The sequence below is a fragment of the Caloenas nicobarica genome, chromosome 2, assembly GCF_036013445.1.
Source record: "Caloenas nicobarica isolate bCalNic1 chromosome 2, bCalNic1.hap1, whole genome shotgun sequence".
In the NCBI taxonomy this organism is placed as follows: domain Eukaryota; kingdom Metazoa; phylum Chordata; class Aves; order Columbiformes; family Columbidae; genus Caloenas; species Caloenas nicobarica.
In genome coordinates this window covers 58,856,349-58,878,355 of record NC_088246.1, presented here as the reverse complement: position 1 = coordinate 58,878,355, position 22,007 = coordinate 58,856,349, and the positions used below count along the sequence as shown (strand labels likewise).

Here is a 22,007-nt window from a genome sequence, read left to right as displayed (position 1 = left end):
GATACATGTAGTTGGACAAATATGATCCTAAGTGTCTAACTGCTACTGATTTCTGACTTAAATGCAAACTGCTATTGAAAATCATATTAGGTGTCTTTCTGCTGTTCTACATGCCCAGGATACCTTTAAAAATCTGCCTCTTCCATACTTTAATCTCTCAATGAACAGAAGAACAAAATGAGGAGATCAAATAAAGTATATACTTTTTGCAGTAGAATTTATCACTTAAGAAAATGTCAGCTGAACTCTTCACAATGACAGTATTTATAACAGATAAGAGTCAGGGTCTATTTCAAATACTACTGAGATAACAGGGCAACACCATTTCTGGAGAAAGAGGCCTGCATCCAGTTTGCTCACAGTGTGGGTAGAATGATTTTGGGTTTGCACCTAGCTAAGTAGTCCTGTGCCCTGAAATCAGAATGCATCTTCACAAATACAACCTCCTAAATCAAAAGTTTATTCATGCTGCCTGTTAAGCTGGTCAAAAGACAGACTGTATTTCCTCTTGAAAACTAGAAAGCCACCTCATAATATCTAATAAACAGGATTGTAGTAGGAGATGGACAAGCTCTAAGAACTAAGTCACTCTCTTCCTGCAAATGTCAGCAGATAAACAGTCTAATGCAAGCATCATGCTAGGTCCCAGCGATATCCCTTTTTTCCACTGCAACCTTAAGAGTGGTGACAGTTGTTCTTGACCTCCCGCCCACACTAAACCAAAGCAAAGGAGGACCTGTTGACAAGAGTAGAAGGGTATGTGCTATTTGCAATTTAAAAGGGGCCTGAACTGCCTTCCATTGTAAAAAAGGATCTCTGAGAAGAGACAGTGAGTTCAGTGAGGCAAAAAAAACCATCATAGGAACACACCCATGTGGCAGTATTTCTTTGACACACTGAAATCCCATAAGGGATCAAACGATGCCCAGGGCTGGCAGCCCATGCTCCACTGAACCACATCTGAAACTATCAAAGGGAAAACAACTCCCAAAGACAGACAGATAGAAAAATGAGGAGATCACAATATGCATTCAGAATTTTTGATAAAGAAACAAGATCAGCAATTTGTCTGTTTGCACACATACTTGGTGAGGTGAAGTACCTGCTCACTGCTGGTTTTGCAACACACAGGGAGGGACACTCTGACAGAGGAGAAAAGGGAAACTGCTTTCACTGGGCCTTTCTCAAGGCCTGTAGTAGGTACAGAGTGGCGATGTGGCTCATATAGAACATTGTATAGCTTCCAAGCACAGTGTTACTTGATGTACAGAAAGACCACACTTGCTATTCTTAGAAAGGGACCAAGGAGAAGAGGCCTGGATTAAGCAGAGATCATCTCCATGTCCTTTTCCCACTGATGCAGAAGTACACGAACACCACGTCCCAAGTAATGCAAGCAAGACAATGTAATAGTAGTGCCTGCTGTTATATTTACTCCCTTTCTTCCTTCTCCCAAGCTACTTCCCACTTCTTCCCAGCAGAAACAATGATACTTGTATGTAGTCTAGTCTAAACCAGCAGCTTTTGTGGTTTGCATTTCCATTTTTGTATTGCTCAATTCTGCATTAAATGTCCTTACCATTCCAGGTGATTTTCAACAAAGGCAGACATGGGGCTGATCTGTACAGTGTAGGTGTCATTGGCTGAATACTCAAAGAGCCCATAATAGGGATTGAAGAGCTCCTGAGACAGAAGGAAGAAGAATTCTCGGGAGGGGCCACTGTAGTCCAACCTGGAAAGGAAGAGGTAAAAAAGATAAAATGAGGCTCATTCCCATTTCAGTGAATTTCCTGGGTTTTGCCTACACTGGCTGCTGTCTAATACACCTTTGTGGTCAAGTGTTTCTAACATGGTGTATCTCCCCTCTCAAGAGTTGATTCTGAGCCCTGAACCAGTCACGATGCTGAAACTTCAGCAGCATCCACCTTGATCTGGGAGGAATCACAACTCGGACACATGCCTTAAGTAGTTTCTTTTCCTTTGTTCCAAATGCTTAGTAAAGCACAGCTACAAAGCTCAGCCTTGCCTTAGCTGGCTGGCTAGCAGAGGGCTCGCTTTTCAGTGAGTGGGTTTGAACTGCCTATGAACACCTGGGTTCGTAGACCAGACAGCCCAGACTGAGGCAGAAATTGCTCTTAAGCTCCTACTCTGGGATGTAACCAAAGATGCAGTCTAGCCAGAAAGATACTTTCTTAGCTATAGGCATAACCTAAAGGTCAATGCTAAACGAGACCAAATCTCCACAGAACTGTGTCTCTTAAGATAGAATGGTGATTCCTCAGTTGTTCCATCCAAGGTCCTTTACTTTTCTGATAGTTTCAAATACATGTGGTACCCCTTCAGCTGGGCTTTGCTGTTGCATTATTTTGCTCTGCAGAGAGTCACCTTTCTTCCTTGTGTTTGTTTTTTTTTTAACTCAACTTTTAAATCAAGCAGTTTCAAGCTATCTCAACTTGAAAAACAAACAAACAAAAATCAAAAAAGCCTCATGAATGCGTTACACCCAACTGTGATGGATTTATTAAAAACAGACCATCCTCTAATAATGGTAGACAGGTTTTTCAATCTAAAATAAATCTACATGTAGCAATATGAACAAATGATTTGTAGCCATATATCATGTGTGCCAAAGGATTTTTCTGAAGTGGGCACTATTCCTCCTACTTAACAAATGTAAAGTAAGTGGAAAACTCTGCGGCTGCATTGGAATGCTCTGTTTTATGTTTGAAGTTATGGAAGCATAACCACAAGGGGTTGAATGATTGATTTGTGCAGCTAGAAAGATGATAAAGGGCAGGCTGGCCCATCCTCCTCTGTTTTACATCTGGAGATTCAGTACTTTTCTCTTTGAGCAGCTTTAGCTCTAGGATCATGTGGTGAGTCTAAAGCCACAACAGCAAAAGGGGATGGTAATGAGGCCACATGAACCACTAGTGGTAATCGTGTAACAGATCTGGTTCAACGGACATTAAAATACTAGGCTAAGCCTAATGGTGTCTGGAGTAAAGAACTACAAACAACACCTGCCTATATTCAAAAACCTCCAAGGAGAGACAAGGGATTGCATTTCTGGGCAACACATTAACTCATCATAAAGCCTTCATAGTTCATTTTCAATGTCATTTTAGCTTCAAAACACGTGGGAAGCTGTGCCCATGCAGCATCACGTGGCCATACAGCATCAGCTCTTCAGTGGGGAATTGGTATCTTGGACTCCCTCCAGCAGAACCTATATTAGCATTAAAGAGCAGAAACCCTGGGGGAATGTATCTTCAGATGTAAATGAACCGATGAAGAATGAATGAATTTGCAAATCAAATTGTTTGTAATTTCTCCCAAGGATATCGTGCTTCACACAGTAAAAGTTATTAGAGATGTGAGGAAAACAACATGACTTTGGCCAGTGTTAGCATACTAGAACGCTACTCCAAAAACACAAACTGAGGTACATTGCATGTCTATGCTTTACTTGCAAGCCAGAAGCAAAACTAGCTGTGAAAGATGACCTCTGTCAAATAATACTGAATCCACAGAGTATAAAAAGTAAGAGTTAAGAAAACCCCTGATACTGAGGTCACCAAGTGACTCTCTTTGAGATTGGTGACTTCTGTTTTCCATTGGACTCAGACAAATTCAGCTCAGCAGAAGCTCTTCAGGTGACATGCCACCTCAGAGCTGACAGTTTCAGCAGTTGCTAGACATGCCAAGAGCTGCCCCAGAGCCTTCCTGTTCTGGTATTTTTGGAATTGAAATCCTGTCTGTATGTTTTTTGTTTGTTTTTTGGTTGTTTTTTTTTTTAAAGAAACTTTGTATGCAAAACTACTGAAATACGATTTCAAGCCTTCGTTACATGGAACACTGGAAATACGCACAATGGTCTTTCCATTACAAAAGTATGTGGATTAAGCCTCAATTACAATATAGCTCTTGAGGTGAGCCAGGGTGGCTTTGAAAGGTTGTTTAGATTTGGAAACAAAAGATCAGGGGCTGGCTTTAATCATACAAGAACGGCTCATGGATTTGTAAGGCTGGCAGAAAGTCTCCTGAGAAAAGACCTTCTCAAGAGACTTCTATTACTTTCAGCTTCCAACTGGGTGAATTAAACTGCAAGGACTGAACCAGTATTCATGTTTCTCACTTTAGCTAGAAACAAGAAGTCCACATATGGATAACAAATGATCATTAGATGGCATGCAAAGTAAAAAAAAATTGAAGCAAAACCAGACTCCCTTTGAAGAGTTAGAGTAACAAAGGGGATAAAGGTCTTGTCTCTAATTATAGTCCTGAGACTGATTCAGTGTATAAACATGGGCCCGCAGTTCAGTTTTGCCTTCCAGCCAGTTAAAATACCTATGGCAACAAGATGATATTAGATTTAGCCACTTAAATTGTCACTTTGAGACATCTAGATGGAAGATGCTATAAGAAAATGAAGCATTATTGGCTATTATTATTTTTAACAAATGTTTGAGCTGATTAAGATGAATCACTTACTCAGAGGTAAAACAAAACCGAGGAAACATTACATAACAAGGGAGGCTCAGCCTTAGTCAACGCTGTGTTTTGCACCATAACAGCTACTTCAAAACTGATAGCATTTTGTGGTTCCCTACCCTTCCTCGCCAACAAACGTGACGTAGAGTTTGTTCCGCTGGAGCTCCTTGCGTGAATATGCCATTACCTGGTTGAAGGTGCCTTCCAGTAAGTGGTCACGTCGTATAATTAACCTGCAAAGGGAGGCAGAAATAGAGATCTAATGATTGAGTCTCATGTGAGCCCTTACGCAAACAAGAGCTCGTAAAGAGAGACATTCAGCCCGGAAAACAGAAGGCTCCAGGGGGACCTTATTGAGGCCTTTCCATACTTAAAGGGGCCTATAAGAAAGATGGGGACGAACTTTTTAGCAGGGTCTGTTGCAACAGGACAAGGGGTAATGGTTTGAAACTATAAGAGGGGAGATTCAGGCTAGACATGAGGAAGAAATTTTTTATAATGAGGGTGGTGAAACACTGGCCCAGGTTGCCCAGAGAGGTGGTAGATGCCCCATCCCTGCAGACATTCCAGGCCAGGCTGGACGGGGCTCTGAGCAACCTGATCTAGTTGAAAATGTCCCTGCTCATTGCACGGGGGATTGGACTAGATGACCTTAGATGGTCCCTTCCAATCCAAACCATTCTATGATTCATTCTCAGAGAACTTAATAAAGCATCCACTGGTGTACATGCTACTTGACCATTATGGGTTTTCAGGGAGTTGTTTCATTAGGCTTTTCTATTGGCCTCAGAGGTGAATTTCTTCACAATGCTGTGATTAGGTTCAAAGTGTTGCTCTACTGCTAAAACCCTCTGTAACACCCTCGGTGTACAAATTTGTATGGTAGAGGGGGCTGTGAGTTTCCTGTGTATATGAGGTCACAGCTGTCTGGGATTGGCCCCAAACTCTTCCTGGATTTAATCCAGTGAATGTCCATGGAAATACTGCTTCTGTAGCAGGGTAGGGAAAGGGATTATCAGCCTCTGTTTATATAACAGACCTCTCACTCCCCTGCCAACCTCTAAAACAACTTAATGAATTGTACATTTAAACACCACCTATGCAAGAAATCCTTCTTGTTCATACATTCACAGACATTTTAAGACAGACCTTCTAAAATGTATTTCATGTCTGCCTTGGACCCAGATGAGCAGGACACCAAAAGAGATAACCAATGGTTAGGACTTTCCAGCTCTGTAAGAATATTTTGATGACGATGTTTGCCTGGAATAAATTGCTTGGCTTCACACATTTTTTTTTTCCCCACAACAGATGTGATTTGGTAGGAAGCCAACCTGACGCATAAAATCAACCAAATGCCCAGGAAATACCTTAGAAACACATAATTCCTTTGGCCAAGTTGGATAACTAGATTGAGCACAAGTAGGTACAGACTCAAAAGCCAACTAACAAGATGTCTGGAAAGCAAACTCTACAACTAAGTGAATGAGATCCCCAAAATACCTGAAGAGAGGCAGAAATCTCTCTAGTTCAAATCCAGGAGGGCTACCAACACCAAGAACTACTGAAAGCTAAACCTGCATGTACAGGGTAACTTCTGCAGGGTCATACTCAGATCCTGAGTTTTACTGATATGTAGATCCAAAGGATTTGGAGTCACTCCGTCATTACAATGGCTGTTCATAATCTCTGGTGGACGTTTGACTGAATGCATTTCCCTACTAGCAAATTATAGGTAGGAATACCAACCTCCCTGTTAAATAGGTAGGGAATGGCAGTGTATGACAGTACGAATCTATAAGAAATAAAACTATAACACAAAAGCCTCTTGAAGGTCACTTTTTTCCAGGATATACTAAGACCTTATCTTGTCCTGATGGTTCATGTACAAAAATGTAATCTCTGCTGTGTTTCCCACTCCCTATCAGAGTCTTCGTTCATGGATAATGACAAAAGACACCATGTTAAACTATTTGAGTAACCTATCATAATACTCACTTAATTTTACCTGGACCTTGCCCATACCCTTTGGCTTCAAGTTTTCGATAGAAATTGCGCAGCTTGGCTTCGAAGTCCCTCCGGTATGGAGAAGGTGCTCTTGCACTTGCTCGCTGCAGTCCTGGAGGGAAAACGAACAGCATCCTAAAGCGTAAGGGGCTTTAAATTTTTCCAAATCATGCAGCTGATTTTCCAGACAGAACTGCCTGACTAATGTGTTAGAAACTTTATACAGGTATACTGTGCACTCTGTATTATTTTTGTTCTACCTGGCATTAGTGCGGTTGCAAGTTCCAGGGGCTATATCTTCTTCACTAAAAGAATCATTAAGCTTGCCTTGTGTGTGCCTTTGTGTTGCCTCAGACTTTAACTGTGATTGATATGAATGGAAATTCAAGGATCGGAAAGGTATGAGAAAGACTTAACTCCCACTCATGGTCTACGGTATTTAGGTTTTCTTTCCCTTTTGCAATTTTAAGAGACCTTTCTCCTCTGCACTGTGTAGGAGATCTCCTTACTTGGCAGGATTAAACCTCTGGAGCTCAAAGCAACGCTTCTCACTGGAGCCTAGCACCCTAGCCAAGCTGGGAATCGGGTTTCCCTGAGTTAATCTGACTGTATATTAAACACTTCCAGCTATCAACACAAACCTCTTTGTGGCATTGAGAAGGATTTCTGTTAGCAAGAAATGCTACATTTTCCTATTATGATTCACACATACAGCAGATTTTTAGCAATTTGGGACCTGTTTTGTTCTGAAGCCCACATTCTCAAAGCAGTCGATTAGTCCTTTTGTATGAACAAGTGCCATGCCATCATGGATCCATAAAATCCCATTTCCCTATCTCATTACAGAACATAATAAAAACAAGCTCTTTTTATGAGAAATCTAGCAGAAAATCCTACACAGGAAGGAAAAAAAAAATCACATTTAGTGGGAGCACAAAGTATCATGGTTGCCAGGAGGGAAGTACGTTACTAATTGTCTCTTTTGGTAGAACAGAAAGGCATATTTACACACAGTGCACAAAGAATCCTTCGCAACACTTCTTTTTCTGTTAGACTTTTTTTCCCCCAAGACACAAGAGAAGGGGTGTTCTCATGGGCTGTGTAACCAGTAGCAGAAATAAGCAAGCAGACAGCATGTTGCTACAAATGAATATTTGCCCTTATCTTTTCACGAGAATGGGTAAAGACCAATGCAGTTCTTCTAACATTCTCTGAAGTCACATTCTTAGCAAATATTTAGGTTTTCGTCTTGCAGGAGACTTGCTTCTGATCTGTCCTGATGCTCACGTAGAGGAGGGGAACTGTAGTTACAATGGTGTTCAAACTCATTAATGACAATAGGACATTCCGACAAAACCGTCCTCCTATAGGCAAAGGTTCAGCATTTAACTTCTTCACATCAAAAAAACTTTCAATTTTCCAGAGCCACCTCCAAGATGTGAATGTTTCTTGTCCATTAATTTTATTTGAAACCAGATAATTTAAATGAACGTTTAAAAAGCTCAACCAAAAATGGATTTTTCCAGATCACATTTCTGTCAGTTCGCTCAAAGTGGCCACTGGACACAGCCATGCAGTGAGGCTGTGGCGGGGGTTGTATATCTTGGCAAAAGGGAGACATCAGCTCCTCAAATTTCTATAGCATAAACAATAACTACAGAGACATACCACAGCTGGAAATAACCTTCTCAGACAGAATGTCTTTCTGGAAAATATGTTTCCCGTCAAACTTAAGTTAATGGGATCAACACAGGAGGTCAGACTAGATGATCATGATGATCCCCTCAGGTCTTAAAATAGAGTGTTTAAAAAAGATGGTCCTAGTTTCAGATATATAGTGATTTCAAATTAGGTCCATCTTTTTGAAACACCCTATAGATAAGTCTTGGGAAGGAGTCTTCAGAACCCCAAGCAGAGGAGACTGAACTTTCCAGGAGTACTTTATGGTACTTTACAGGTGCCACAGTATAAAAAGGATATAAAGCTACTAAAGAGAGTGCAGAAGAGGGCCACAAAGTTGGTGAAGGGTTTGGAGAGGAAGCTGTATGAGGAGCAGCTAAAGTCCCTTGGTTTGTTCAGCCTGGAGAAGAGGAGACTGAGGGAAGACCTCATGGCGGCTACAGCTTCCTCACAAGGGGAGGAGGAGGGGCAGGCACCGATCTCTTCTGTCTGGTGACCGATGACAGAACCCGAGGGAATGGCAGGAAGATGTGCCAGGGGAGGTTTGGGTTGCACATTAGGAAAAGGTTCTTCCCCCACAGGGTCGTGGAGCACTGGAACAGGCTCCCCAGGGAGGTGTCATGGCCCCAAGCCTGACAGTGTTCAAGAAGAGACTGGACAATCCCTCAGACACACGGTGTGAACTGCGGGGTTGTTATATGCAGGGACAGGAGTTGGACTCGATGATCCTTGTGGGTCCATTCCAACTCAGGACATTCTATGATTCTACTGGAAGTATTGCAATACGCCTTCGATTTGGAAGCTTCTCTTTGGTCCTGTCACATAACATGAATGCTCTTCGATGTCAGTGAGTTATATTTGGAGTGCACCATTCTCTTGCCCTAATCCTTTCCAACCATATAAAAAGCAGGAAAACACCTTCTTCCATATGGGCAATTTCTGATCTCTGTGTTTCAGCTACTGTTAATGCTTCAACAGATGCATAACAGCAATGGCAAAAGATCCAGCAAAAATCAGCTGTGGTCAGATTCAGAGCGGGCACTGGAATTAGCAGGCTGACAACTAATGCTAGCTCTGAATCTGCCCCTTTGTTTTTATTAGGAGAAAGGGTACAAATGCAAGGTTTTGTATTATTTTTCCCATTCCCTTACCTGGAGAATTTTGGGGTGATGAACAGGGTGAGCAGCGAGGAGAGAAACTGTAACCAGGATGGAAGGCAGCCTGCAGTGGTATGTAGGACATAATATCCTCTTCAAAAAGGCTGCATGGAAAAGCGATAGGGAGAGATTTGGTTCACATTCATCACAGGAAGGAATGCAAGTCTGCTGTGGTCATAAGTTTGAATCCATGAACACATGGATTCATAAAATCCACAGGTTTCTCAAATCAGGCGTGGTCACCAGTAACCAAGAAGAACAAAATGAATTTTATTAGATACTTCATGCTAACACAGTGGCTCAATCTACTGGTAGAGAGGTAAAGATCTGAAGCTATGTAGTAAACAGGGACAACTTCAACACGTTAGAAGCGAGAAGCAAAGATATACACATCTGTTTCACAGGTTGTTTTTCTTCGGTCATACATTTTCACATAGCTCAGCGCTTGCCCATTCAGATTAAGTTAATAGGAATGGATTAAGTTGATGGGAATAGGTGGTAAACTCCTTGCATCAGGCAGTGCTATATAGCACAGCAAAAGCACCTCAGAAATGCAGTGTCTTCCATGTAAGACCAAGACAATAAAGTAAGTCCTTACCCGTGCTGAATAAAAGGCGCAAGGACCTAAAGGGCAAGCTCCCTGGTCCCAAATCTACATTACCCAAACAATGCTCAAATACCCAAACATTGTATGTTGTGGTTTCATGAGCGTGGGCAGTGTGCAGGTGTGAGCAGCACTGCTGCAGTAAAACTAGCAATTTCACGAGCACTTGCATTATTTACTTGTACTGAGAAAGACAAGATTTTTCCTCCTTTTTTTTTTTTTAAAGAAAAAAAAAGGGCAACAAGAATTTTTCCATTAAAAGGGAACATTTTGACCTGATTCTTTTTTATCTGCTACTTGATGGTAACAGCTATATTGATTGAGCTGGCTGGGGATGGAGTTTACTGCACTGATAGAGGCTGCCTTCCAGGAAATAAGAGTTGACAGATATACTCTGGCAGAATTACTATTTTGGATGACTATCAGTAACAATGAATCCTATTCTAATCATAAATGACCTGGAAGATTTAACAAATTTTTTTCAATTATGCTGAGAAAGAGCCAGCCAGCTTCTCTGGTGCCACAAGTAATGACATTATGCTCTTGATCAAATTGATTACCTCAGCAGAATTACTAAATCTGCATCACAGGACAACTTTTCAAGCCCATGTGTACCCTCTGTCCGAATGTAATGGATCTTCTCCCTGAAACATAAACAATATTGAGATGAGAAGAAAGGAAAAAAAAGAACACGTCATTATCAAGGCATGAACTATGCATAGACTTATTATTCCTCGGTATTTTGCCAGTTCCTGTTTCTCTCCTTACAAAAATGGCAAACATCTTAACATCTTGATCCTTTCCTAATCGCACTAACAAACTTGCAAAAATTAATCTATTTTATATCACTCAGTTTTCTGATCCAAAAGCAAGAGATTTTATACCATATTTTAGAAAACAGAATGATTCTTAGTCCTCGAAGCTTATGTGTAGCACTATAGCTAAGGTCACTGATAGACGTTTTGTTTAGGGCTACAACTAGTATATTGCCTTTTGTTAACAGAATTTCACATAATACCACTTCCTTTACCTCTGTCTGTTCTATCTGGCAAGCAACACTAACATACACTTGATATTAATTGATCATACAGAGGTTATACAGTACATGAGTAAAATCATGCATTTTGTTGTTTAAATGAATGCCTGTAAGGCATGGGAAACATAGGACAGGATCCTATCAGCAGATTAGGACCATGGAAGATACAGATCTACACCCCCATCTGGCAGTGTGTTTCTAAAGCATCGCAGTGTCCAAGAATATTTATTCTAGTTTCAAGTCAGCGGATTCTACCTCAAGTCAAGGATGTGCTTTAGTGCCTTTCTGGGTGGGGCTGCGACGTATTGCAGAATCAAGCCCTGTAAAAGATGGACCTTTGTCTCCTAGGGGTTTGGTTAAAACCTGCTGTATGAGCATTAGATGGTAGCTTGGGATCGCTCCTGACCTAAGGTTTAATCAAAGCAATGACCTGGAGGCAAAGGGCTCAATATCCTGTTACAAATCTCATTACGCACTGGCTAAGCCGTCTAGTCCATATCACTAGTCAATTTTGTTCTCTGCTCAAAAGGAGATAAAAGCATCTTCTGTTCTCTGCAAAACAAGAATTCCAATTACAGCTAAGAAAGAAAAATAGTCTGGAATAATTTGATGGTGAAGATAAAAAAATTCTCAGTTACAGAAATTTACATCTTGAATTCTGGGAGCGTTTTTCATTCTGTCTCCCTCACTTTATTTGAATGTATTAATTCCTTCAGGAAGGAATTCTAATTCTTACACCCAAAGAACTCTTTGTCTGGCCCTCACAGGTAAACAAGTCAGTAAGACTATCAGCAGAAACTGCACTGCAGGAACTTGAATGTCCTTCCCTTGCTCTTCCTCCTCTCCTTTACCAGTCCCGCAGCTGCAGTTTTTACTGCACTGTACAAACTAAATTCTTGGTCAAACTCTTAGCTGGTGCACACTGGTATTGCTGAGACTGACTAATGCCAGCTTAGGTTTCTGGCCAAAACAATTAATTTAACCTCTGGAATTAGAATGAGTTTAAGTTGTACTGGCTTTCGGTTCTGTTTTTTCTTTTCCCCTTTTTTCGTCTTAAAACCTAGTAGGAAAGGAATGGGCATAAGAAAAAGAAAGATGCAACATAATTACTTTAGAAAGGACTACCATTAAGTCATAAGAAAGAAAGATTAAAGACAGGAATACAATCTACTTCATAAAAGTTCATATTTCTTCATAAAATCTAGGGTGACTAAGTCCATGGCATGGGTGTAAATCCAACCATGAGAAAGAATCCTGATTCTGCTGTAGTTACTGGAGTTTTGCTGCTGACTTCCATCCAAACACAATTTTAACCCTATTTTCTGAAAAGCAAGGTGATCATTATAGGTGAAGACAGAGCTTCTGCTATTCAGTAATATTTCCAGCTGAAATCAAATATGACACTATTTGCCCATAGTTAATTTGGTTCTTACTTCTTGGGTGTCTGTGGAAAATAACTACAGTAACTACATAGATTCTAGTGGTCCACACCTAGCTTTAACGGTCACAGTTACACATAGGGCTCAAGTTCATCTTTTGTACTACAGTTACCACAATTTATTTCCCCCCCCTCCAAGAAGTTCTTCCTGGAACTTGGTTTCAGCAGTCTGGAAAAAAGTGGTACCTGAGTGCATGGTTTCTGGCCAAGCTGGGCTGACGCTCCTGCAGCATCTCAAAAATGTTGGGTTGGCGTAGAAATGCAACAATCTTGTCATTGTAAGCTGGAAAAGGAAAAAAAAATACAGAGGCTTTATCTACCATTGAGGAGTCCTGGTCACATCACTGTGACCGTGCAGGGGCACACTGGCTGCACTGCTAGCGAGGCACAGGGTGACATGAAGCACTACGTATGGTCGATGAGAAGTTCTCTAAAGCATCTTTGTGAGCACTGCTTTTAAAAGAAGAGAGAAATTTGGCTTACCCAGAGGTAATGCCTCATGATGGTGCTGGTTTCGAATAGCTGTTACGAGACTATTGCCTGGTCTGGCCAACAGAGTAACTCCTCTGTTTCGAGAGACTTCGGAGGCCTACAACATCAGAGGAAACGGAAAGAATGATCAAAACTGACCATCAGTAGCATATCAGTCAGTAAAAATGCTTGTCATCTTTACTTCTGTGACCTTCAAAATGGTCCATGACGCTGAATGACTGAAGGACAGAAAGCCAGCATAAAATTATAGCCTTATACTTCAGCCAAATTAAAAAAGGCAGGTAATTCTCTGCTTCCAAATGGAGGGACACCATTATAAACAGCTATCACACCTCTTTGATGCTGCAGTGAAGGCACAGAATCCAGAAGTAAACGCAAGTTGATAAAAGTATTGCAGTAATGGAGTTCCTTGGTTTAATGAAAATAAAATCTCTGTAACATCGTACAGTCTCTTGCTCTAGCATAACTGCTTTTACTTCAAGGTTTTTAAAGCAATGCTAATTTGAAAAAAGAAAAAACCCCACAACACTGCAACATATTCACTCAGCATTGTTGAAGAGAAATTTAATATTGGAAATAACATGAGGTAGGTATATCTATGTAGATCACAGGACAGAAAAGGGCTGTATCATTGCAAAAGGAGGCTGCCTAACGTGCATAACCAGAAGTCGAATCGTATACATTTAAAAAAGAACATAAAGCAAAGAGCTGATAAAGAGAGTAGTAAGAAGGAAATTTATCACTACTACTTAACTGAGGCGCTGAAAGAATGCCACTGTCCTAAACACAGTACCTAGTGAAGGGAATCATGTCAGGAAGGCAGAAACATTAACAGGTCGGAAAACACTTAGGTACGAGGATATGAAAAGCCATACAATGAGGTCTGACAATCTGTCTTCGGTAAGTCATTACTTGCTGGGTAACTCTCTGGGGACTTGTGCAAGCTGAGGGGAACCCACCTCTCTCTCACACGTGTTCCTCCAGAATATGGCCACGGTGAAGCCAACAGAGAAACACTGCTACAAAACCAGTGTGAGGACACCCTGTCTCAGGACAATATGCCTTAGGAATTCCAACGGCCATTCTACGAGGCTAACAGCTGCTCTTTTCTCACTGCACAAATTGTAGTACTTCGCAAACACTTCAGGAAGAAATTGCCCCTGCTCCAATATTTTAAATGCTTAGCTCTGCATCCAAGAAAATGGTGCTAACCTATTTTCCGCGGTACAGCCAAATGCCAGGTCTTCCAACTGGATTTAAATGAAAACCAAGAAGCTAAATGTGACTGGCAAGTTGCCTTTGGAGCACATAAAGCACAGAATGTTTATATGTAACAAGATACCAGTCGATGCACTTGATATGTGTCAATACGGAGGTTAAACAATGAAAAGTCTTAATGGTTCTAATTAAACATACTATAATTGAAAATACGAAACTGCTGTGAAGGTACATGGGGAATGTTTTGCTCCATCATTGAACTATGATTTTACTTGCACCCATTTTATATGGGTATGCATCTGCTGATTACCATGGTGTCAGGGAGAACAGTCAAGTCTGCAGTACTCAGTGGACTGATGTGCTAACTTTGGTCCAACCCTTCTCGCCTTGAAAACCAGGAAGAACTTTCAAGTAGTTCATACAGAATTCGCTAAGTCCCTCTGCGCTGTGCTAAATCTTCTGCCTTTGTCTCCTTCTCACACCGCCATGGGCCACCTGACACTGCAAGTTTGGCTTGGGCCGAGTTTGGCTCACAGCGCTCCCCCTGTGAGGCAGGCATCCACCCTGCCAGGCACCATATGGCCTTTATGGCATTGACTTTATGCTGTGGAAGGAGGAGGCAGCTTAGGTGCAAGAGGTGCCCAATAGTTCACTGCCACGGTGGGCATGAAGCCCTTCTGGGAAGGGCCAATTCTTGGGCAGCACAGTCAAGACCACACTCTGGCCTGTGGTGGGCTGTCAGCAAGCATGTGAGGGATGGTGCTGAGGCATCGCCTTGTGCTGCTCTTCTCCACTTCCAGGTCGCTCTGCAGACCAGGTGAAGATGCCTCTGCCCAGCCCCTTGTAGAACGGGCTTGTGTGCAAGTGCGGGTGGTGGGTGAGCCTGTTTTTTAAGGGTTGTCTCTGACTCATGTTTGGTAAAGACAAATCCTGCGCCCTTGTTGCTACACATAGCTTTACTGAATAAAAGGAAGGGGGAAAGGGAGGTTTAACAGAGGAGTTAAACCCCCTTCTCCCACAAAAATTAGCACCAGCTAGTATTTGCTTGTCACTTGGGAACTGCACGGTACTTCTGCCCAGTCTGTGACTGGATCCTCTCCCTTGCTCATGTCACTTAATTTTTTTATTTTTTTGGCTAGCTTTCCAGTGCTGCTGAATTGTGTGCTTGAACATATTTCTCCTGTAGCAAGAATTCTGAAAGGAAATGTGTCTAGAGCCTGTGAAGAGAAACCTTCACTTCCTCCTTCCCAGTTCTGGTTTAACAGCTAGTGTCATCTAGATCGTAAGAATTCAGCTCTGTAAGCACCCTAAAATAATAAACTGTACACTCTGTGGTGCCATACTTCTCTTCATCACCATCATTAGGCATTGCTAGTGCTGCGTTTGGATCACGATCTTCACAAATTTACACCTCTAAACAATTTTGCTCTAGCAACACAACAGGAAAATTCCCAGCCGTCTAATTAACTTCCGTTTTGCTAACCTACTCCTTCCAATCTTTTAGCTAATATAGTACAAATGATTGCTCCAATTCAGCATGTAATCACAATTGCCTTGTCTACTTTGGTTTTCTAATTGAATAACTCAATCTAGATTAGCAAACTATTATCTAATTTAAAAAAAAAAAACAATGATCCCTCTAATGATTTAGTGACCTGGTTCATCTAGTGCAGGGTAATCCGACAGATTTATGGCAGGGTTTAACAGCTTTGCAATTGATGCTGGGATACTGCAACCGGAGCAGAGAGTCCAGCCTATCACAGGAGCCTTTCAATGGTATAATACCCTTTCCTGGGTTTTATATCACTGTTGGGTTTGAAAGGCTCCTGCCTCTTTGAGTCCTGCTGCTTGCTTGTGGCTTGGGTCAGTAAGAAGATTTATATACTGCTATATCCCAGTACCTCCTCTGCTTTTCTTGCTAACCAGAAACTCTTGCTTCTCCATTCTGGATGCCTGCTCCTTTCTTCGTTTTGTCTTTAAAATCTCTACCCTGTAATCATACATGTTGATTTCCATTACAGATGGAAAGTCCCTTAGAGGGAATGGAAAGAGCTTTTGACCTGTTCCGTTCACAGCAGTAGCAGAAGGAAATGAAGCACTTAGTGACTTGTGTTCTTTTACTTACTGATGGCCAGTGTAGCTGCTTGAACTTTCCTTTCAAAAATCAGGTAATCAAGAGTAGCATCAACCATCTTTTTCCTGTAAAAGACTGATACCCTTAAAGAATTCCTTACTAAAGAATCTGCAGCATTTTTGTCACCATGTAATATCAAGAAACTACTCAGGTGGACACCAAATGTTTTTACAGAGGTCCTTCATTTAGGAGAATATTTCAACATGAAGAAAAGCATAAATATTACAGAATAATTCATGAAATGGATGCTTTCTTTCTCGGAAGAGGGAAATGGACTGCCATTATACGCATAGTTTTGTTGTTTTTTTTTTTTTTTGAAATAGCCTACTATATCCAGATTAAGGGAAAAATGGCAGTTCTAAACTCTGCTTGGCCTGGTAATAGTTGAGGTAGGCCATGAATAAAAGTACTTGGAAGCAACAGCCAGCTTTCTACAGAAGCTGTGCAATTGCTATTTCTATTCTTTATTGAAAACGAATTTTAAATGTCATCAAGCAAAGAAAATTGCCATATTCGAGAAAGCATATTTTTATGTTCCAATTTAATGAGGGAGTTTTAAAAGTACATTTGAAATACTAAAAATCAATTATTTATTAGCGTTGCAAGGTACTCTGTTCAACACCACAGACTGTTAGACAGGAATCAAGGCCACATTTGATGAGCCAAAAGGATTTAGAAGATTCACGGATGTCATAGAAGGGAGGGCAGGAGATCACCATTTTTACTTCAACACCACAACCTATTCACTGGACTGCCTCTGGCCAGGGAGCTCAGAAACTTGTCGGTGACTAAGACAAAACTGGCTTTTGCGCTATGTTTTGGCCTGAAAGTATGAAGGAATGGAAACCCAATCCCCACATTATCATTCATTCCTATGGTTAACTGTTCTCACTGAATTTCAACCTCACCTTTTGATTGAATTAGTTTGGCTTTTACTACCAAACTTAGTTCTTGTAATGCCTGTCCTCTCCTGGATTAAACACATCCTTATTTATTTTCTAAGAATTACAGACATCACATTTGCTTCTTTTGTCCACTGTTGAGATCACAATTTCCTAGAACGATAATAATTTATTGACAATGATGCAGCTAAGAGCCATTGCTGGCTGTGTGAAGCTGGGGTATTTCTTTTTTCCCCACTTTGGGCTCATCTGCCTGTGACTTCTGTCTGCTCTTTCCTCAGCTGATCACTCAGTGTCACAAAGTCCCTGGGAAGTCCACACAACACTGGCAACTCCTTTTGGCACTTGGGCAGGATGTCAGGTGTGCATGTCAAGGCAAGAGGTAGAGTTTTTCCTCTCATGACCCTCACTCTTTTCTATACCCTCCCTGGCACCCGCAAGCAGTCATGACTGAAGCTGCACTGTTCCGCTCTCCTTCAGGCTCATTTGACATCTGTACATAACGTTCAAAACTGGTGGTTGTCTTCCTTGGTCCTTTATACTGTCCTGGTGACAAATTCCAGAGGCCACAGGACCTGCTCAGCCAAGAAACCAGCTGGACTGCAGACAGCTGACACATGACCAGGACGAAGCCCCAAGTGTGTCCCTACAGACATGATTTATAGGACAAAGCACATCCAAATATACTTGGAAGAAATGGCGTGGAACATACGGCTCTTAATAAACGGGCTGAGTTGCAAAAGGTTGAATCTTTTCCTTGAAAATGGTGAGCTTTCAGGCACTGATCCAAAGTCCTTGGAAATCCATGGGAGTCCTACCAGTGGAGCAGTAGATACTTCCAGAAGGGAAGCTACTGACAAGGGTGCAGAAACACTGTGGGAGCTGGGCCACTGGGGCTGCCAGATGAACGCACCAGTGCTGATGGTTCCCTAGACAGACAGCCCCGTTTCACTGGCTGATCATACTAAATCGGTGGCCTCGCTGAACAGTGTACAGGATCCCCAGAGAATCATTACTCAGAAGTATTCAATGCTTTTCACTTCCTTCCCTGTGCTTGATATTTTGGGTTTATTGCAAACTGTTCTTTGCCAGCACTTGTGAGCACTTGCAAAATCAAGTGTATTTTTGTGGCTAGGTCATCTGAGTGCTCAGCAGTGCTTCTGTCCCTGACACGGTGAATTTGAAAACAAGCCCCAGGCAAGCATGAACCCAAATATGAAACATCATGCAGGTGACTTTCATGTTGCTGTCAATAATTCAGTCACAATAACAACGCTAAACTGCAGGCTGTTGGCAGGGGGAAATTGCTAAGTTGATGGGAAGATATGATTGAAACGGACCCATTGATACACTTCTATCTTCAGAAAATATGGTGCTACTTGCTTGACTGGTCTGCCTTTGGTCCTGAAGTACTGACCTCACACCCTAGTCACCTCCTGATCACAACCCCATTTGGCAGTGGAAGGTGTTCAGTGTCCTGCTGCAATACATTTTAATGTTAATTTCACAAGCATTTCTGGAAGAAGAAGATCCTTTGGCCATAATTCATCTCTATTCAGCTTCAATCTTCACAAATCTTCAACTATATGGATTTGCTATATGAAGTTTCTGATTGCTGCTACTTTTTCATCCTTATATCCACAATACAAATCCAGGATTTATGCTTTACCAGTCCTGCCCATGTCCCTCAGTGATAAAAATCATTCCCATGAAACACAGGAGAGATGTTTAATGTGACTGAAAGCTAGGGAAGTAAACCTTAATATCCATTACCACATCTGCTAGGGAGTATATCATCTCTTCAGAGCCCAGTGTCACAGCGGGGAATGAAGAAAGATATAAGGCTGCTGAAGTATCAGGCTATAAAAATGATGAATGGCTTTCCTTTACTAAAGCAAGACTAGGATGTCAAATACGGATTCTTCTTTTAAAATCTATTTTGCCATCATTTAGTTTTGGTTATTTAGTTTTACTTGTTTATTACTTTATTCTGAAAACAGTCAAACTATAAACCTTGATTACCAGAAAGCTCTGAGATAAGCCTTTTAGAAAGAAGAAAAAATCCTTATTTCCTTTGGAAGATAAAAATCCACAAGACAGTCTGTTTAAACACATTTCAAAGATAACAAGTGCTTTTAATTCTACAAAAGATTGCTGTCAAAAGTAACTGTATTGACAGTAGCACTGTTACCTCTCCAGCGCTGTAGCTACGAAGCCGCTGAAGATGTTGCCTGTGAGTCAGGTGGTTCGGGAGACGACCATTCTGCAGAGGGATCCTGGGATCTATGAAAGTGGTAGCACGGCTGTTGTGGTCAACGAAGAAAGACTGAAACACACAGGAATGATTTTTTTTTTTTTTTTCGTAAGAAGATTGCCCACACTGTGATGGAATTGTGAGATCATAAAGTGAAAACCACTGGCAATTGCATGTCAGAGATACCCTGTTTAGGCACAGTCCATGGAAGATATCTGCAAACGACAGGACTTTCTTAGCTGAAGCTAGAATAGCTCTTGGAAAATACCTGAAGCTGCGTAGGTCATAATCAATGTGTAATGGCCATGAAGTACACAAGACAGAAGAGAATAAAAGTACGAAGGAACACGGCTTTAGCCTGTTTGGTGGTTCCAGAAGTCACTCAGCAAAGCTTCATTGGAGGCAGAGACACTAAGCCAAATTTTGCAGTCACAACAGGTCTAAACTTGCCTGAACTTTTTTGTAAGTGCAATGCTGCATTGGCTATGGTATGATATTCCACAGAAGGGTAGAGGGTCACCACTACGCTTTGAAACGTTTGTTCTCAAAGCTTTTTTCTGCTTCTAAAATAACTCTGCTTGCTGCTTGTGTGGTTTAAACTAAACCTTCATCAACTTTGAGTCAAGAAGGAAGAAACCTTTAGTGGTCAAGGAGCCTGATGTGCTGTCTTAAACAAGTGATAAGTTTTGCTAGCGCTCTTACCTTGCCCTGCTGGTCAGTTTTTATCTCCCAGCCTCGTGGAAGCTCCAGTCGGGTATCGGCAAACATGTTGATAAAATTTACCAGGTCTCTGTTGTGCTGGTAGCGCTCAAAATTACGAGCATCTCTACGGATCTTCAGAATCATATGCTTCAAGCAGGTACTGTTAGTGAAGACTCGATAGGCACTCTATGAGATGGAAAACAGAAGTGAGGAAAACCAGTTCTAACGTCAAAAAAACCGTTTTTGGTTATTTCATGGGACATATGCCCAAGGAACTGAAACAAATCCTGTTAGAGTCAAGAACCATCTCCATCTCATTGTTTTGATTAACTCCTTCATACAAACACCTAGAAGTAAGAAATATAATCTGGAAAGCGAAACATCCCACACATTATGCACAGTTAGCTTGTGCATAAACTTCCTTTCTAATGCACTCCAAAAAGATGGTCAGCTAAAGCACCACACTCTCAAGATGCGTTGCTTTCATTGGCCAACAGAAACACTGCTTGTGTGACTGGATGATGCCAGAGAGATGCAAAGACAGCTGTGAACATGTATTTATGCTATAATTCAAATCCAGAGGCTTGAGATAAGATTCAGGAACTTAGGAGGACTGCAGTGCAGTTGTCTACATCTAAGCTTGTTGCTTGATTTATGGTCACTTTCTAGCCAGAGGATAGAAACAGACTCTTTTAACTGTCTATTTTTGGAAGATATGAATCATTTCCTGGAACGGAATACTTTTTTCTGCAATGGCTACAAAGCATGTCAGATGGAGATGTTTTCATGAGTCAGATGAACGCCACCCCTCAGGCAGCTAGTTGTATCTCACAATGGGCATTAAATACGCCTCTTAGAGGAACATGCCTGGATACAGATATGAGTTAGTGCTGATCTGGTTGCAGAATAAAGGCCAAAATGAACTATATTTGTTGCCATAGTGCACTCAATGACAGAGCACCACAAACTACACTTGTGGTGACAACACTTTTTTTCTCATCCAGAGGCTACTCTTGGGATCTTTTACTTCAGGGAAAAAGGCTCCTCAAGACAGGGTAGGAAACTTTAAAAAAATCTGCAACCCTTTTGAGTGTTTCACTAGAGAGAAAATGAGTACATTGCTTCTGCTGGTCAGTGCAAAGGATGCAATTACTCACTAGAGCAATAAAGGATCTCTGGAGGATTCGTGTCTCCCGTGAAGTGAGCCCCAGTGTGCGCACCTGCCATCCTCCATCCAGAGAATCTGACCCAACAGCTTTGCAGTCTCAATTTCTGTGAACTTCTAGTGCATTTCAACGACTATAATGCAATAAAACGTGTCAGTATTATCTTTATTATATAAGGATTTATTGTGGTGGTAGCGCTGAGAAGAGAATACTCCTTGCAGCACAGGGTCCCTAATTATGATAAGGGTTGGTAAATGTTATGAAATCACAGAGATATTATCTCTGCCCTGAAGATATGACCTGGTTATAACCCAGGAAACCTTCATGGTCACAAATTGCTAAGATCCCAGTCTACCCCACGACAGAAGTTGTATTCTGATTTAATGTGTGATCAATGACTGAGTATCTCTTAGCTGCACTAGGGAAACAAAAAATGTAATGTAGTTTTAACCCTCCATGGAAATAAAATATTTGAAAATGGAGAGTCTCTCCCTTTTAATTCTAATGGCTGGATAATATTTTCCAATCCCAACTTCACTGGCATAATTAATAGCTTGAAATTTTAATAGGAGTTTGTGGTTAAAGTATTACAACCATATTAAGCCAAAAGTTATGTGAGCCATTATTTCTGTACAAGTGGAATTTGTATGACCATTTGATAGATGTTTCAACAAATGATTCTGGCTCTCATGTTAGAGAACTTTATAAGCTCAAACTGAAGGC

At 41.3% G+C, this 22,007-nt stretch overlaps 1 protein-coding gene across 7 annotated transcripts in view; it reads right to left on the bottom strand.

The window, feature by feature from the left end:
- HECW1 (HECT, C2 and WW domain containing E3 ubiquitin protein ligase 1) overlaps positions 1 to 22,007 on the bottom strand; it is a 266,955-nt gene that overhangs the window by 35,674 nt on the left and 209,274 nt on the right. For all 7 annotated transcript variants that reach the window (XM_065627747.1, XM_065627745.1, XM_065627748.1 and 4 more), the window contains 9 exons: positions 20,119 to 20,304; positions 19,354 to 19,488; positions 12,900 to 13,005; positions 12,603 to 12,699; positions 10,503 to 10,586; positions 9,333 to 9,442; positions 6,493 to 6,613; positions 4,614 to 4,727; positions 1,580 to 1,732 (listed from right to left, as the gene is read on the bottom strand). In XM_065627747.1, coding sequence (XP_065483819.1) covers positions 1,580 to 1,732; positions 4,614 to 4,727; positions 6,493 to 6,613; positions 9,333 to 9,442; positions 10,503 to 10,586; positions 12,603 to 12,699; positions 12,900 to 13,005; positions 19,354 to 19,488; positions 20,119 to 20,304 — 1,106 coding nt within the window. The remainder of the gene's footprint in view (positions 1 to 1,579; positions 1,733 to 4,613; positions 4,728 to 6,492; positions 6,614 to 9,332; positions 9,443 to 10,502; positions 10,587 to 12,602; positions 12,700 to 12,899; positions 13,006 to 19,353; positions 19,489 to 20,118; positions 20,305 to 22,007) is intronic.